This window comes from Orussus abietinus, unplaced genomic scaffold (assembly GCF_000612105.2).
Source record: "Orussus abietinus isolate OABI.00-Male unplaced genomic scaffold, Oabi_2.0 scaffold60, whole genome shotgun sequence".
In the NCBI taxonomy this organism is placed as follows: Eukaryota; Metazoa; Arthropoda; class Insecta; order Hymenoptera; family Orussidae; genus Orussus; species Orussus abietinus.
Window position 1 is genome coordinate 514,661 of NW_019394447.1, and position 18,139 is coordinate 532,799.

General features: G+C 35.5%; 2 protein-coding genes across 3 annotated transcripts; one reads left to right on the plus strand and one right to left on the minus strand.

Annotated features, from left to right (window-relative positions):
* Positions 1–943: 943 nt before the first annotated feature.
* Positions 944–7,885, plus strand: LOC105696619 (alsin). Its single transcript, XM_012419222.2, has 14 exons — positions 944–1,615; positions 1,792–3,090; positions 3,163–3,729; positions 3,796–4,168; positions 4,517–4,718; positions 4,853–5,033; positions 5,110–5,276; positions 5,352–5,461; positions 5,539–5,750; positions 5,827–6,372; positions 6,535–6,711; positions 6,794–6,953; positions 7,185–7,367; positions 7,533–7,885. Exons 1-14 carry the CDS (start codon positions 1,278–1,280, stop codon positions 7,575–7,577), a joined length of 4,560 nt encoding a protein of 1,519 aa, XP_012274645.1. The 5' UTR covers positions 944–1,277; the 3' UTR covers positions 7,578–7,885.
* Positions 7,886–8,050: 165 nt separating this feature from the next.
* On the minus strand, positions 8,051–17,376 carry LOC105696618 (probable histone-lysine N-methyltransferase CG1716). 2 transcript variants are annotated; one of them, XM_012419221.1, is made up of 15 exons: positions 17,130–17,376; positions 16,920–17,049; positions 14,168–16,047; positions 13,002–13,703; positions 12,758–12,877; positions 12,473–12,601; positions 12,150–12,351; positions 11,958–12,055; positions 11,664–11,832; positions 10,932–11,574; positions 10,790–10,847; positions 10,362–10,723; positions 9,485–10,284; positions 8,842–9,177; positions 8,051–8,629 (listed from the first exon to the last, which is right to left on the minus strand). In XM_012419221.1, the coding sequence occupies exons 3-15, from the start codon at positions 16,021–16,023 to the stop codon at positions 8,474–8,476; spliced, it is 5,631 nt and encodes a 1,876-aa protein (XP_012274644.1). In that variant the 5' UTR covers positions 16,024–16,047; positions 16,920–17,049; positions 17,130–17,376; the 3' UTR covers positions 8,051–8,473. The 2 variants fall into 2 exon arrangements, with proteins under 2 accessions (XP_012274644.1, XP_012274643.1); XM_012419220.1 differs by having other exon boundaries at positions 16,920–17,064.
* Between the last annotated feature and the right edge of the window lie 763 nt (positions 17,377–18,139).

Here is an 18,139-nt window from a genome sequence, read left to right on the forward strand (position 1 = left end):
CAGGCCGTACAGTGCCGTTGAGCGTTGTTAAGCGCAGTAGACTGCCGGAGAGTGGCCGCAGAGTGCCGGAGAGTGCCGGCGAGTGTCGGAGAGTTGCCGCAAGAGTGCCGGAGAGGGCCGGAGAGTGCCGCAGAGTGTCGGAGAGATGCCGCAGAGTGCCGGAGAGGGCCGGAGAGTGCCGGAGAGTGCCGGAGAGTTGCCGCAGAGTGCCGGAGAGTTGCCGCAGAGTGCCGGAGAGTTGCCGCAGAGTGCCGACAAGTGCCGGAGAGTGCCGGAGTATGCCGGGGAGTTCCCGCAGAGTGCCGGAGAGTTGCCGGAGAGTTGCCGCAGATTGCGTGGAGAGTGCCGGAGAGTGCCGGAGAGTGCCGGGGAGTTGCCGCAGAGTGCCGGAGAGTGCCGGAATGTGGCCGCAGAGTGCCGGAGAGAGCCGGAGAGTGCCAGAGAGTTGCCGGAGAGTGCCGGAGAGTTGCCGCAGAGTGCCCGAGAGTGCCGGAGAGTGCCGGAGAGTGGGCGCAGAGTGACGGAGAGTGCCGGAGAGTTGCCGCAGAGTGCCGGAGAGGGCCGGAGAGGGCCGGAGAGTGCCGAAGAGTGCCGCAGAGTGCCGGAGAGTGCCGGAGAGTGCCGGAGAGTGCCGGAGAGTTGCCGCAGAGAAATTCGTTGCGCCGCCCTTGGGGGCAAAAAACGGTGAAAGCTAACGTACGAAACCAGAGGGCAGCACAGGATGCGATCTCACAATCCTTCCCGTGAGCAATCTCCCAAATTATCTCTGATCGATTGTGACGACTGGTGCTGGTCCCTCTGGTTGTCAGGTTGGCCGGTGGTCTGTGGCGCCCGTGGAGCGCTGAAGTGCTCGAATCTACCGCCATCTCTGCGCATAGTAAGGAGCTTGGATAATGCGCTATAGATGGCAGCATGTTTCCCGAGAGCGAGTGGCTCGTTACATCTATGAAATAGGTAACACTAGATTGGACGTTATCGCACATGAAAAAGTATTCCCTCACAAAATTTGTTTCGATAGAAATAGTTCAACTCTAGTTGTAAACGTGTAAACAGTGTTGTAACTTTCAATTGACTGTTTCTACCGCAAAATTAAGCTCATTAATTATGGGGATTATTACATTGTTTCAAGTATCTTATGAAACGAATGTATCAACATTAAAGTTATTTTTATTAACGTGACGAAATAACCAAATGGGATTAAGATAGCACCGTACTATTTTACTGCAATGTTGTATAGGTTATGTTAACTGTCATCTTTCAGTACATGCAAATAGAGTATGGAGAAATCCATATTATTGTGGCGAAATGATAGTCGAGTGTTGATTACTTTCTGTGATGAGCCAAATGCTGCAATTTCCAAATTGGTCACTATTAATGATTATGTATTCATAGCGACAACAACCTGTGATCTGTATTATGGAGAAGTCAAAATTACAAATAATTCACCCTCTGTTGTGTTTAACCGAACAGATTTTCATGCTACTGATATATCTTCTAATTCAAAATACGTATTTGTTGTAAATCCAGAAGGTCATGTTCTAAAAATAAATCCTATTGATCTTACCATTGTTGACACGATAATCTTAAAAGAGGAATTAAGACAATGCATTCATGGGTATGTTTTCTATCTATATTTTTCTACAATAAGTTAAAATTATTATCCTTAAATAATTGTCGCTCCTGTCAGAAGCATTTATATTTTGATATTGAATGGAAAATATATAAGTTAATAAATATTTCTTTAGTTGTTATTAAATTGTTTGTACACAAAAAAAAATGTAACTGTTTCAGGAATGTAGAAGAAGAAAATATTTTAAAAGTAAGATCAATAGATGTGAATGACGACGCAGCACTTTTTGTGACGCAGAATGGACAATTATGGGCTAGTGGAAAACAACCTCAAATTAATGTAAATACTGTACAGCCAAAGAAAGTTATATTTTTTGAAAATCACCATGTTTTTCAAGTTGCTTGTGGGTTTAACTTTCAAATTGCACTTACAAGAAAATCTTTAACGTCCACTGATGATGATTCTGATAGTGAAAAAAACCCTGAGCAGGACGTAATTATAAGTTCATGTCCACAGTGTGTAATCAATATGACAAATATTCGTGCAAGTATGGAATCTTCAAATACTAGTGCCTTAGAAGTTTATGCCCAACAAAAAAAAACTGTAAATAATTCCCATACTTTATCGCTTGAAAATAAACCACTAGAAGCTATTTCTTCTCCAAAAGATCTACTTAATTCAGAGAATTCATTTTTGGACAGTGATGAACATTCAAGTAGTTTCACAGATTCTGGTAAGGAAGAAAAGAAGAACTTAATATTTATTAAAAATGAATCTGCACAACAATTTCTAACACGACAATTATCATGGGTATCGTCCTATAAAAATGTTGGAGAAGGACTGCTGGCTGAGTGTACAGATAGACCTACTAGATTGATAAAACAAAATGTTTCAAACATGGCTTATTACGTACATCAAGCAATCCATGACAGTGTAAAAACTGTATCCAAGCATATAAGTGGAAACTCTAATAACCATGATGTTTGCAATGATGGTAAAAACTTTGAAGTGCTTGAATTGGAAGATACAACACTCAAAAACAAAACTTCGAACAGTTCTTGCTATGATGAGCTTTTCTCAAGTACAGAATCATCGGAATATGATTTGTCAGAACATAATTTACAAGAAGGGATTAATTTATTAGTTCAAGCAGGAAAAAGCATATTAGTTTCGGAATTGTGGATTTGGGGCAGCAATCAACATGGACAATTAGGGACTGGTGATATGATACAAAGAGACAAACCAATTTCAGCAACAAAATTTCATTATATGGGAATCACAAAGGTTGTCTCTGGCCATTATCATACAATTGTACTTACCTTAGATGGTAGAGTATATCATTGGGGTAGAAATAATTCCAAACAAGTATCAACAGATTCCCTTTCTTATCAAAGTTCACCTCAGTTATTTGGTAAATCCTCAACTTCGCGAGAAAGAGTTGTAGCTGTTGATATAGCTGCTGGAGACAAACATAGTTTAATAATGTCACATTTGCAATTACACTTTTTGGGTGAGACAAGGTTTGTATATTAGATTTAGAAGGCCAAAGTATGTGAATGATGATATGGAGTACAAAGTTTTTCTGATTTCAGTGAGCAGAAAGAATTCTTCTATTTGGATGATTTAAAAAGTAGCGAGCTTAACATGAAGCAAATTATGTGTTCTGGTATATATAGTTGTTGCTATGTGACCCTTCAAAGTGTCCAAGATATAACATCAGAACTACAACAGGAACAAATATTCTTGGAGGAAATAGTGACCGTGTATCAAAACTTGATAAGGCCTTTTGAAAAATTGGGTGGTGCAATTCATCAATCAAATGTTTATGAAACAGTGTGCAATATCTATACTGAAGTCATGTGTTTAACAGCTTTAAATGTTTTAAGTTTACAGAATTATTGCAATCATATTTGCGAATCTTATGAAATAGCAATAGTTGCAAATATTAAGGAACACATTACTGTATACAAGTCATATATAAAAGCAATATGTGATATCATTGCTTTAGGTGGTTTTATGCATATCGCAAAGATAATTAGTGTTTCTCAAACATTGTCGAATTTATTCTATGAACATGCTAAAGATTCTAGTGGTATAAAAAACAATAATGAATTAATCATATTAATGGCCTTACAATATCCATTATGCGCCCTGAAAAGGTACGTCACCTACATTTCTCTGTTTTAGATGTTCATTTTCATTCGTTATAAACTATTCTATTACAGGTATGAAACTCTAGTACAAAAATTAAGTGACTGTAACCAATTGAAAGAAGCGGTTGAACCACTTCATGAAGCCTATAATAAATGGAAAAAGATTTGTTATGAACAGAGAAAACGCCAGAAAGAAGCGGAGGCAACAAAAGTATTTTGGGAAAATTCAGATAAGTTAGTTCAACCATTTCGATTACCTAACAGGCGTCTCGTTAGAGATTCACATGTGCATCCCATATGGCTTCTCAGTGCAGGACGATTTTCGTTATCACACAGATTTATTTTATTTAACGATCAATTTCTTCACATTACTGGATCTTGGGTGTCCGTTCTGCCTTTAAAAACATTATGGGTGGAACCCATACAGGACACTGATTTACTACAGGTATTTTCTTTGATGTAACATTTAATAGGTTTTATAATATAAAAGTAAATATTAATTAAATAGCGATAGACACAAAAGCCAAGATATTTTCTTGGACGTGTAATTATATTCTGATAAAGTTACATTCCTCAAAGGCGATTATATCGCTCAACAGGAAAGATTGAAATAACATGACATTACTTCTACGGGTAATTCGACAGAACCACTTGTTTTATTAAAAAATGTAACGAACTGAAAACCGTTTTTAAGATTTAATTAAAAAATAACACGAAAAAAGTGCATACGAAAAAAATAGTTTAGTAATTATTAAACCGTCAGGAAAATTAATAATTATTATGTATGTTTCAGAATGCAATATCAGTTATTACACCTGAAGAAAATCTCACATTATACACGTCCTCGCCCGCTGAACGTAGCGAGTGGCTGCAAGCATTGCAAAGAACTATTCAATGTCATCTAGGATCAATAGTTCGTTACTCTCCACTAATCGTGCGATCCAGTTCATTCTATTTCACTAAACACAGTGTTTTTAAAAATGCAAAATTTACCGGTTAGTGATTTACCTACATATTGGTAGTATTCAATGTATGTTTGGATGAATGATGTAGAAGATAAGAAGATAAAGGTATACATTTCTAATAGAAATCTTTGTTTACTAATTGAATATACTAATGTCATGTATAGGTCGTTGGGCAAATGGTAAACCACATGGAACAGGAAAACTTGAATGGGCGGATGGCACAACATATGTAGGAGAATTTCATAAAGGAGTAATGCAAGGAAGTGGCAAAATGGAAATACCTTCGCAAAGTACCTACGAAGGGCAATGGCAAGATAATAAACAAAATGGATATGGTATAATGAAGTAAGCTCCCCAATTCTCCTGGATTTCAGAAAAACCTGATGCATCGACTCTGTAATGGAAAATATGTAATTCATAGGTATAGTAACGGGGATATTTATGAGGGATATTTTAAGGATGGACTGCCACATGGTCACGGTATTAGAAAAGAAGGTTCTTTTACATCTTCAATTGCGTCCATATATATCGGTGAGTGGGTAGCTGGGATGAAACAAGGCTACGGAGTTATGGATGATATCATGACAGGTATGAATTTCTCACAATTGCAAGTTTTACCTTGAAATTGTTAATTAAAACTTATACTAAATGACAAAATTTTAGGTGAGAAATATTTGGGTTCTTGGAGTAACGATATGAAACATGGCTGTGGATTAATTGTTACATTAGATGGCATTTATTATGAAGGGATATTCATGCAGAATGTTCTTACGGTAACATTCACTATATTTGACATATTGCAATATTCAGTTTAACATACCAGCTCCTACATACAGTATATTTATTTTAGGGATATGGAATTATGGTCTTTGAAAATGGTTCATATTATGAAGGAGGATTTAAGTCAGCAGGTGTATTTTGTGGCAAAGGTACCCTGAGATTTAATAGCGGTGTCAGCATAGAAGGCAATATGAATGGCATGTGGAATGAAGGAATAGAAGTGGCAGCCACTTTACGTATGAATGCATATGATAATAGCAAAAATACCGACATGAAACCTCCGTAAGTTATTGCAACAAATTAATTTTCCATGTTAACGTCGTTGTGAAAATACATTATTGTTCTATGCATCTTTTAGGTCTTTCGGAAAACTTTGCGTGCCACCTGATAAAAAATGGAGGTCTATATTTCATCAATTATACGAACAATTGGGAATTTCAGAATGTAACGGTAAAGATATTTCTAACGAGACAAATATCACACAATCTAATAAGGTGTGGCAAAATGTTGCCGTTTTTATGTCAAAATCGTATCAGAGAACTGTGTCAAAGAACTGCTCCATTCATAGTCCGCAAAATAAGAGAACAGAGTCGACAGATGATCTAAATAAAATCCCTTGTTTTGGAAGTGATAGGTTAACCTTTGACAGTTACGAACAAATAAACAAATACTTAACAAGAGCTTTTGAATGCACCCATCATCCATTGGGGACGCTATTAACCGAATTGACTACAGTATACACGGGAACATATGGTGGAGTGAGGGTACACCCTTTATTATTAACGCATGCCGTGTCTGAACTCCAAAGTATTATTTCACGAATGTATGACGTACTTATCATACTTTTTCCAATATTACCAAAAGGAAATCAAGAGTATGTAATCGAAGGGGAGAAAGGAGACAGGTAAAGACTAAATTTAATGTATCATTAATTAGCCATTTAAACAAATGTAAGATTAAAGAAAAAAAATCAAAGACCCAGTCGTATAATTAGTTTGGTCTTGTTTGCGATACTGATTTGCTATTTTACTTCTTAATTAAAGACACTGTTGTCTGATTTATTTAGCAAAAAAATAAGTGTCTTTGTCATACTTTGCCCAATAATACTTCCTCGGGTGCATTTTGTCTTGTTCGTGTTGTATGCAATGCATAACAAAGAGGAGAATGATACGTACTGGGAAAAATTGTTAAAATGGAATAGGAAGGATGACTCGACATTAATGAGATTTTTAGATATCGACTCGTAAGTTTTAAGTATAAAAATCGTATTATAACTTGTGTATAGTCAGATACTAATAACTAGATAATATTTGTTGGCATCGCAGGAAATTTTGGCAAAATAGTACAGCGATTAAACAACATGTACAAGGCAATGGTAAAGAATTGTTTTCTGAGGCAGCAGAAACTTTACAGCAATTAAAGACTACCTTTTCGCCGTTTGAAAAATTATTAGTCATTAAAAGAACATTTGAGCAGATAACGCAGGTAAAGTTTTACTTGACCAATAGCTATGTTTATCAATACAGAACTTTCTTCTAACACGATATTTATAGTATAGAAACGTCTTTATAACCATGTGTACTTCAACATTCAATTATTTTAAACATTATATATACATAAAAATCAAGTCTTCTAAAAGTAAAATCATATGCGATTTATATTTAGTTCATTCATTGTACTTAAAATATGAATTCTAAGAATATATTATTCTTTTAGGATGTACATACGCAATTAGGTAGTGCATATTTATGGACGATGGATGAGCTTTTGCCTGTATTTACTTTCGTAGTAATCAGGTCAAGTGTATCGCAGTTGGGAAGTGAAATTCAATTTATTGAGGATTTCATGGATCCTCATTTACAAAATGGGGAAGATGGAATCATGTTTACTACTCTCAAAGTTAGTGGTTTTTTAATATTAGTAATGAAATAGTTATTTTATAATTGATTTAAAGATGTGAAGAAATTTAATATCAATGCGAAACACTTATTGAAAATACTTTCATATACATATATTATACAATTTAAGAATACCAGCAGTCAGTAACTATTTATTTTATTACAGGCAAGCTATCATCAAATTCTTCGAGAAGTGAAACATAATATTTAAAATGTTCCAAACAAAGTAATTCTGTACAATGGCATAATAACAAAACTTCCACTTGAAATTATGGTGATTTTCTTGTGGATGAACATTAGAGGTTCAAAAAATATTTTATGAATGTTTTAATTATCGTTGTGAAACGTTAAATGTATAAATTATATATTTAAAAAATTAAATACTATTTAGAATACTGTTTGAATACCAAGGTTCATTTGCTATTAGTTTTATCCAACCATTATTTTTAAGAGATCTAATGCAGTACATTTTTAATTAGAATTGTTAAATTGTTTATAAAATATATATTATGAAGTAAATTCATATTGAAATTCAGTAATATACTAAAACTCAAATATCGATTTTCTGTTATCATAATGTACCAATGTAATGATTTGAACATTGTATTATTATCATTTCTAATACATATATAGGTTTGAATATGAATTCCGAAAATCAGTTAACAACAGGACACTAACATAAACTCGTTTACATCGAGCTGTATTTACAAGACATCCTTCAGTACAAGTAATTCGAAGTCATTATTAACAACAGTTTAACCAATAGCTACAGTTCTTTTCATGAAAATGTCTTAATATTGTATTCTAAATTGAAACATACATATATTGTAAAACCTGATATTTATAAAAGGAACAACATGAAAAAGTCTATGTTTCGAACGAATTTTAGATTTGTACAAAACACATTAAATAAAAAAAAAAAATAATAACTCGCCTATTAACATTTAAAATACGCAATTAATTATCACGTTCAGGCAAAGTTATTCAACTACCTTAAAGAGTCGCCGCTATTATGAATATATCTACATATGAGTGCTATTTTAAGGGGATTTGCAGTGGTAAAAGTTATATGTAATAAATTACAAAATTACGTTACATCACTTATCATTAATCTTCATCCGTAGCTTTCTGATATACTGCCCCAAACTTACTCATATACTTACGTACAAAATCTTTAGCCTTGTGTTTAACATTATCGTTGCATTGCAATTCATCAACACTTTTGCAATGTTTCAATTCTTTTGCAAGAACGAAATGAGTCAACTGAAAGAATAGAAAAAAGTAATTTTCGATTATTGTACGAAGAACTTGATTGTACAAACTCAGTAAATTTGGCTACCATTAAACGGCATGAATAACGGAATCTACAATAGCGAACATGTACATGGCATACAATGGCCTACATCACACCCGCAAAAAAAAAAAAAAGAACATTCATGTTTCATCAGGGCATACTTGTAAAAAACGAGGTATACCTTTCTAGCCAAATGTTTAAAATCATCCGTATTGGTGATCCTTCCCTGTTTGCAGTCACTCTTTCTGTATGGATTCAAGAAGTGCACCATCACATTGGCCATATTTATTCTGAATGTATCTTTAATCTTTCTTTCTGATGTAGATGTTGGGTCAGTTGCAATTGCCTGTAATTTGCTAGAGCTGTGTCTCGAATATGATTTCGATTTGCTACTTCGACGATGTTTTCGTAGCTTTTCGACTTGCTCTTTCAACTTTGCCCTTTCTTTCTGGCGACGTAATTTTTCCTTTATTTCTTTATACTTTTTATGGTCGATACGATCATCTTCTCGTCTTGGCTGAAAACAAGTTTCCATAAATACTCCGACCTCGATAGATTTTTCTTAAATCTCTACGTAAAACAACAATTTCGGTTATCTGTTACGGTAATCATTTCTTCGTGAGTCTAGAAGATTCAGCCTATGGTTTAATTGTAACACACAGAGCATATAATTGTATTCCAATTTGCATAAAATTTGCCGATTATGCTGCAGATAAAGACACGCGCGAAGAATCAGTTGCATTTCAAATGACTTATCTACTTCTGGCAATTACAAAATATTAGGATAATGAACACCTCCAGAATTGAAAAGTAACTTTACTTACGCTAATAATCCGCTCTTGAACAAGTCCGTCTCTTCTCCGTTTCAACTCTGTGCCAACTGTTAACGTAGCCGCATATATATCCAACTTCTTTGCGGTACTCTCTTTGACGTTTCTAGATGTACCCTCCACTAAACTATTCTCTACCAGAACGCTGTCACCCATCTTGTCGCTGTTGCGATCATCGTCTACATCCTCGTCATCTTCATTCGATGAACTGGTCTCGTCACTAGATTCAGAAGTTGAGGAGGAATCCGGATGCACTCCAATGTGATCCGGGGGCGGTGGTAACCACTGCGATATCCTTTCTTTAACGTGATAATAGTAAATTCTACCACGAGCATCTTTTGCCCACTTCCATTTAGGAGGCAAGTCCAATGGCGGCGGTTCCGGTGCTGGGGTAGATGCCGATACCACTGGCGTGAACGAAGCAGGTTCAGCAGTAGTAACCGGAGCAGTGAATTGCTCCACTGACTTTTCAATATACAAGGGTTGAGTTGGTATTGGCACGGGAGACGACTCCGTATGTACCCGTAATAAATTTCCGGAAATTTGGATCTGACTCTCCGGATACGGATGAGGCAAGATCGGATATGCCGTGTTTGGTGGAGTAAACGCTGGCGTTTGGTTCATATACACCGTAGGTGGAACCCCGGCTGGAATGACAGGTTGAATACCAGGAGTGATTGCTGCAGTTAGTACGGCAGGAGTTTGAGATACGGTGGATTGCGGGAGTCCAGGCAGTGTTTGAGAGTGACCTCCCACGTAGACAGGCGTACATTGTTGTGCGATTTCCCCACCGTCTGTAACAGTTAATATATCGAAACCAAAAGAACAATATCATTTGAGAAGTTTACATTTAATTGGAAAGTCGTTAAACCTTGAATTGGATATGGTTGCCATTGCCCTAAGGACGGATTGAAGAATAACGGATAGCCAGTTTGAGGATCAACCGTAGCCGTTGTATGTGGATCCATGCCGAGAGCCATACATCTTGCTTCGTGTTCCTGCCAGGATTCCTCTTGCTGGCGCCGCTGCCTTTCCTCCTCTTCTTTCGCAACTTTTAACGCAAACAATTGTCGGCGTTCGTACTTCGACATACGAGGAATAGGAACGAGATTTCCTCGCTCTTCGGTTCGCTTATCCTTTGTCTTATTGTACTCGAAATCGGGCGAATCGCGTCCTCTTCTTCTGTCAACTCGTTTGTCAGTTTCGTTCCGTCCGTAGCGATCCGCTCTATGTCTGGAACGAAATTATTCATCGTCGAATCAAACCCGAACACTTAGTCTTCGCTTGTAGACTCATTACCTTTCATACGACGTTTCTCTTCTTTCTTCTTTTTCTAAGACTTCTCTGTATCCACGATCTGTGGTAAACATGTTGTAAAACATGAATTAAATAGAACTCGGAATTTATTGCGATATTGAATTTTAATTCTGTTATAGCTTACCTGCTTCCCTTTCGTGTTCTTTCATCTGTTCGATTCTCTCCTTTTTAGGAATTCGGAAAACTTCTTTTAAATTAGACCATTCGACTAGAAGGTTTGAGGCTAACTCTGGAACGAGTGTCTGCTCCACAGCTTCTTGTTTAATTTCACTCAAAATTGGACTACTGTCTGTTTCTTTCTCTTGCGATGCACCCATCTCACTCAGTTCGATATTTGGCTTTTCGTTACTGTCACAGCTGCTGTCATCGCCTTTCGATTTAGTTAAGTCGTCCTCCGGAGAATCACCACTAGGTAATGCATATAATCGCTTCGCCCATTTATCGACAACACTAAAAACCTTACTATCCATTAACATAGTCTTATTTGGAATTGGTAAAGTGCCTAATGTTTTGAGGATTTCTAGTCGAAATTGTTGTGCTTCTTCGGATTTATTAGACATCACGTCCATCATGTAGCTCCAAATTAGTCGAAGACCGTGATAGTCTAAGAACAATCTTCGACATGGTTGCTCCCCACTTTGAACGAGCCGCAATAATCGAGTTCGATGTTCTAATTCTCTGCTGCGAACCATTAATCGACTCAGCGTCAATGTATGAGCTCGATTTTTTAAACCACCGGAACACAACTTATCAATTTCTTCTTCCAACTGAAATAAATTTGTATAAATTACAACACATACAGTGACATTGGAATATTAACATATTCTATTTAAACTCCAACAAATAAATTACTTACATCCTCATCTTCCATATAATCAGCTGGCTTCTTTTCCTCCTTCTTCTTTCTATCTTTATCCTTGTCACCCTTTTCCTTCTTTTCGATCTTTTCTTTTTCTTCTTCCGGTGTTTCACCAATCCAGCCTCGGCAATTTGTAGCTTCACAAAAACATTTTTGCGCTTCTTTGCTAATTTTAAGAAATGAATTATTAGTTTTGTATAACACAATTTGTATAACCTAAATAATTAGTAATAAAAATGGAGAGATCGAGTTACAATAATTATACAAATAAGATAATTGAATTGTGCAAACCCGTATCGTTGAAAATGATAGTCAAATGTGATCTCTTCTCCTGCGGCAATAAACTTTTTATTGAAGAATCCTATCCTCAATTCACCATTGACTGTCCACTGTAATAATTAATTACGTCATTTTACTGGTTTGTAAATATTACGTAGAGAACTAATTGTCATGTATCTCCTATAATAAAACTGATAAACCTACTTTTTGCGTTTCAGAATTGGGATCACAACTGTGATTTATGAAACGAGATACATTTCCTTTCATAGTAGCATCAATAATTTGATCAGATTTTAATGCCATAAAATAATAATGCCGATTTTTATCTTTTGAGTATTCCTTCGCTCGTCGACGGAAATCTTTTGGGTCGACCACTTCGCCAACATATTCCATTATAAATTCACCCCTATTAAATCGAATAGAAATTGTATTGTTTAGGGTTATAAAAAAAAGTTACAGTTTCGCATTAGTAATTTGTGAAAGGAATTACTATTTTAATTAATGTACTTAATAAATATAACACTTACGCAAACAAATCAACAGTAGCCCGTAATCCAAAACCTTTCTTTTCCGTACGAAATACTTCACATTTTGCATATTCACAATTTTGAAACCTTTTATTTGTACAACGATCTCCGACAACACATCTGGACCCACTAAAATAAATTGCAATATTGTAAGTAAATATTCATGCATATGTTTATACACATGAACTTATGCATTTCTGGAAATTTTCAATGCAATGTTAATCAGATTTAACATAAAACATCAGCATCAATCCCATGTATAAGTTGTGACTTTTAAAGACTTACCATTCAATCATGAGAAGTCTATTGAGACAATCTTCCCCACAACCGAGTTCTCCCCGACTTATCTCATCCTCTGTTAAAAAGCAATCGCACACCATACGTTTCGTTTCTTTATTAGTATACCTAGTAAAAGGACATATATTTAAATGTCGTACACATTATATAACTATACTTGATAATATATTGCGATACTGAGAAACTTCTCTTTTAAATTACCTATTTGTATTCAAAGACTATATAAACTTACCGTTCAGTTAAATAAAGATTTTCTCTCAGGTGTTCAAACTGACTCAGTCTCTCTTCCATTTCTCTATCTTTTATTTGAAGCACCATTGGCAGTGGTATTTTTGATCCAATCACTACTTGAGACGGCAATACAGCACTGGCATTTTCTACTACTATAGGTGTCTCGCAACGTGAATCTTTTTCTACGGGCTTTTCAATGTTAGTAGGTAGAACTTTCAAGGTTGAGATGCATGCAGATCCATTTCCAGATGTAGATACAGATGTTGATGATACTGCCAGTGGCGACATAAATCCAGACTCAGTCTTAGGTCCAGAACTCGATAAAGTATCTTGATTAATTGTGGATCCATAATTAAGTACTGGAATTGTTCCAGTCCGTGAATTAGATAAGGACCCAGATCCCATTTCAAGTTCACTTGATCTCCGCCATCGAGACTTCACTTTAACAGGCCTCGTAGAATCAGAGTCATATCCAGTGGCTCCGATAACATTTAGTAATGGAGTTAGTGACTCGTTAGTGGTTGGTATAGTTTTGTTACTACTGTTTTCTTTGTCCGATTGAGTTTCCAATTGATTATCCACATTATCCTTTAATTCCTGTCCTATCACGTTGGATATGCTAGATAACTTATCACGTTCTTGCTGCGGAGTTGTCTTTGTGACTTCTGTAGAAGGTTTGACCACCAAACCACGTCCCCGAGACCTGAAGCAAAATAACAAGGAACAAATAAATAAGATTTATTAACACATGTAATGTAAAATATTTTCCAATATTCAATAATCCTTACATTAAATGACCTACACTGACGACTATAAACATCAGGAGCTTGAAATATAATAATGACATTACCCTTGCTCGATCTTTTGAATAAACATAAATTACGATTTTCTAATTGCAAATTTATTCAATTGAAAATATTTTGATAATCAATTTTTAAAGTTTACACAGAGTGAATTTGATGAAGATACAAGTTCCGTTCAATTAAATCATAATATGTACCGACCTGCTGTTTCTCTAAGTTACCTGATTTGTTAAATTTATATAGATATCCATTTTTATAACAGATTGAGCAGAACTAATCCCTCTCCTGGTTAGTATGTTTATTATCTCTTACTATGTGCTCTTCCATTAAATTCACTCTATGCACTTTATTAAATAATGCATACCTTTGTTTCATTAAACCTATCGATCTTATTCTACTGCTGCGACGAACACCAGAACTATTAGATCCACTTTCAGATCCAGTAGTATCAGTACTTCCACTACGACTTCTAAATCCAGGCTTTTTGTCCCCTTCACTAAGACTCCCTGTATTACTTTTATCACCAAAATCTCGCATCTTGCAATTGTTAGCAGAAAGTAAAGTGTCATTACTATTTTCACTACTACTACACATTTTGATATCTTCAGAATCAGCCTTGGCATCCATTTCACTATCTCCAGACAGCTCTTCGATGTTTTGAACACGTTCAGAGTTTTTAAGCTGATCTGCGCTAGGTTTTTCTTGACCCAATTTTGGATTTGAAATGAAACTATTTGTGCAGGCGATCTTTGATTCTAAGTCATCGATCTTTAAAATACTGGTTTGTTCCGCCATTGAATTAATAAGTATATGTCCATCACTGATTTCAGTTTCTTCAGGTGGTCCATCATCAGAGCTATGCTTAGTATGTAAATGTTCCAATTTATCTAACAATGCCAAATCACTTTCGGTTTCTTGTATAGGTGGTAAAACTTTCTCAGATGGTACGTATGTGGAACTTTGTTTCATATAACGTTTATGTTTTTGTACATTAGGAGAGTTGCTATCTGTGGTACCCTTTTGACTTTCAGAGATTTGCATGCCTGCTAAATTATCATCAAGGTGAATAATTTCACTTGATTCTTTAAGTGAACATTTTGTAGTTTCATCGAATACATTCTTATCCATTGTGCTTTCATCCTGAAATAATAAGGATTCCTGTTCACTGGAAGACTTTGCAGTGTTTGAGTCACTTTTATCATTACAAACACTGGACCTACTGGAACCTTCTTCCGGCAAACAAGGTACGGATGAACGAGACGATTTTTTTGACGAACTTCTTGTTTCGCTCTTTGATCTATCTTTTTGTACATATGCACATTTTTTACGATTAGGAACTGCATCTTTTTTACATTCACTTTTAATATCAAAATCTTGTGATTTATTAATTTCCTCACTTTCCGGCTGTACACAGATGTCATCGATTACAGAAGCAGAAGAAAAATGTACCGATTCAGACATGTGCAAACTACTAACACCTTCCTCTATCAAACGAAAACCACTTGTATCTTGGTAACAGTCTTCAATCTGCACATTACGTGAATCTGAAGACATTACCATGGATTCTGTCCCATCATCATTTTGTATCACAGTAAATTCAACAACGCCTTTTTCATCAAAATCGGGCTCTTTCACTAGCAAAACTTCTTCAAGTACAACATTGTCATCTCGTGCCACATAACCATTATCTACAGCATCTCCTTCTACTTCCATCTCTTCACAGATAATGGTTTCTTCAATAACATCTTCTTGCCACATAACTTCATTAGATGTACTCTCATTTGATGTTTGAGTGCTAGGATTAGAGATTCCAACAACTACCTGTCTAACATCTTCGGGACTAAGCTTCTCAGAAGGTAGAATAGAAGTATCCAATCCATCTTGACTATCGCTTTCTCCTGCATCCTGTTTATATTGCGCTATTGAATCCGATTCATTAGTAATTTCATCATTACTACTTTCTCTATCATTGTTTGACGAACGACTGTATTTGCCAAATTTCTTATGAACTGATGAACCTTTCTTTGCCTGTTCTCGACTTTCCTGACTACTTCTAGATTCTTCAGAATCATTTGAATGTATTTTCCGTACATATCCACCATTAACCTTTTTATCTTCTAACTGTTTTTTAGCTATTTGTCTACTAGACTTTCGAACAGCTACAAACTTTAGCGGTGATTTTACTGTTGATTTTGATTCATTCTTACGGCGACGGGCCATCTTGATTTTGCACAATCATGTAATCTGAAACAACATTGTAATATCTGAAGTCCATTTATCAATTGTACTTTACTGTATAAATTTTAATTTCCAGGAAGATCAGCAATTAAATAAGTTAACAAATTGTATCATCTCTACATTTAATATGCTGCTGGTACTTTAATATTTTGTAATTTTAAATCATATTATTTCTGTAAAATATTATATTGCTCTTCTAGACGATTTCTGTAATACATTTTTTTACATATAATTCTATCGACCAATACTTGGGATTGGATACCTCTAAAAGTCGCGTAGTTTGAAAACTTTCTACTTTATTAATGAATTAATATCTTCTATGGCAAAATATTGATATTTGCCTATATTTCTGTACTTCTAATAATATCAAATAATTGTAAGCAATTTTATAACCCTGAATAATAAATATTAATTTTTAATATTTATATCAATAGGTTTATTATAAGCATAGAGATGTTTTAAAGTACTTTTTGGAAAATTTTTAGCAAATCTGAAACATCAAAAGTCGTAACATTCTAATAAACTTCAATATATTTCCTTTTTCATAAGCTAGAGAAATTATATTAACATTTAAACCATATCAAATTTAATAAATGGTAATAAATTAATCTTTAGATGTGTTCTTGTATAATTTCATTTGGCTGCACTGAGAAAAATGTTCAAAATTTTCGTAGAAAGTAGTAGAAGAAATATAAAATTGTTGTAGATTTGATACTTTTAACCAATACTCCCATGGTAGCGTCACTACAATGAAGTTTGTGAATAATATAATTTATGTCCCCAGACTGTCGAAAACTTTAACAGTGATTTATGAACTACTAGGTGCAAAGTAGTATATTCAATTATACCAAATCTTACAGAAAAGAAAAGACACTTACCGATTCTTCTTAAAACAAGGAATCGTACGTATTTGTACGAACCATGGTCAAGAATATGGAATGTGTTTCAGTTCCTTATCATCTTTTGCCAGTTCTACAAGTACTCGACATTGCATAGGTATATCACACACTTTCGGTGTTGTAGCTACAATTTTGTAGGCATATGTAAAACATTCACAGTTTTCAGAAATTATGAAGTTTAAGACTTACAGAGCACAATCTCATTGATACCGTTTTTTCATCAACCCACTATGAGCTTCTCAGCTGCACCCTCACCCAGTCATGGAGATTGTCGTTATTGCTACCGTATTAGTTCTCTTGATCACAGATTGTGATTTGTGAATCGCGAGTAACTGATTAAAATATATAACAGCTCCAAGGAGTCGAAACTAGTTTAATGAGACGATTATCCTGAATAACGAAATCCCTGCGATAAACGGACGAGTGTTTGTATCGCTTGTTGCCCCGGATCAACGAAGCGAAGTTGGCTCTTCGAATGATCCCTTGAGAAGGTCGATTTAGTGCATTTAATGGACCGTGATCAACATCGCGACAGTGGCGCCCTCGGTTAGCCGTACTACGAACTCAAAATACAGATTACTTTATGACGGAATTTACACCGAACAATCAAGAATAATTCATTTTGTATCAGTGAATATAGAGAAAACTTCAAAGCGGATTAAATTATTGTAATCACTTTCACCTAACTTGTAGTAATAAAACTGCCTCAGCACACCGTTTGAACATGGATAAGTCGTTTGTCACTCAGTAGCCAATAATATCTCTCCTCTGCAGGACTGCTCTCTGATTGGCTACTAGCTAGGGAATGACGAACGTTTGATGATATGTACATATGGTATTACAAGTGCATTGTATTAGGCCAATATTTCATTAGTGCTACAGCGACAAGTGACGGAGCAACAAAGCGTGAATAAGAGGTTTTGATTGACTGCAAAAGACGTACGGTGAATGTTTCCACATTCCACTGTTTCTCTACAGCCAATCAAAATTCGTGTTAATATAATATAATATAATAAGAACCGAAGAAAAAGAAATCACTAGCCCTTCCGATCTAGTAATATTCAAATAAAGGTACATACCTTGTAAATCGAAAATTTTTGAGAGGTTTTCCATTTTTAATTTCGTTGTCACAATCCGTGGAATATGGTGTTCACGGTGCTTATTTTTCTATCTTTTTTTGTATGCTTCACCATTTCCCT

What these genes read in the sequence shown, in the direction of transcription:
- LOC105696619 (XM_012419222.2), top strand. Translation starts at nt 1,278, where the DNA reads ATGGAGAAATCCATATTATTGTGGCGAAATGATAGTCGAGTGTTGATT. An exon ending in GAAGGGGAGAAAGGAGACAG is followed by an intron (nt 6,373 to 6,534) that starts GTAAAGACTAAA and finishes TGATTTATTTAG; the next exon opens with CAAAAAAATAAGTGTCTTTG. An exon ending in AGATTTTTAGATATCGACTC is followed by an intron (nt 6,712 to 6,793) that starts GTAAGTTTTAAG and finishes TTGGCATCGCAG; the next exon opens with GAAATTTTGGCAAAATAGTA.
- LOC105696618 (XM_012419221.1), bottom strand. Translation starts at nt 16,023, where the DNA reads ATGGCCCGTCGCCGTAAGAATGAATCAAAATCAACAGTAAAATCACCG. An exon ending in ATAGGTTTAATGAAACAAAG is followed by an intron (nt 13,704 to 14,167) that starts GTATGCATTATT and finishes ATTTTGCTTCAG; the next exon opens with GTCTCGGGGACGTGGTTTGG. An exon ending in AGACTTCTCATGATTGAATG is followed by an intron (nt 12,602 to 12,757) that starts GTAAGTCTTTAA and finishes AATTTATTTTAG; the next exon opens with TGGGTCCAGATGTGTTGTCG.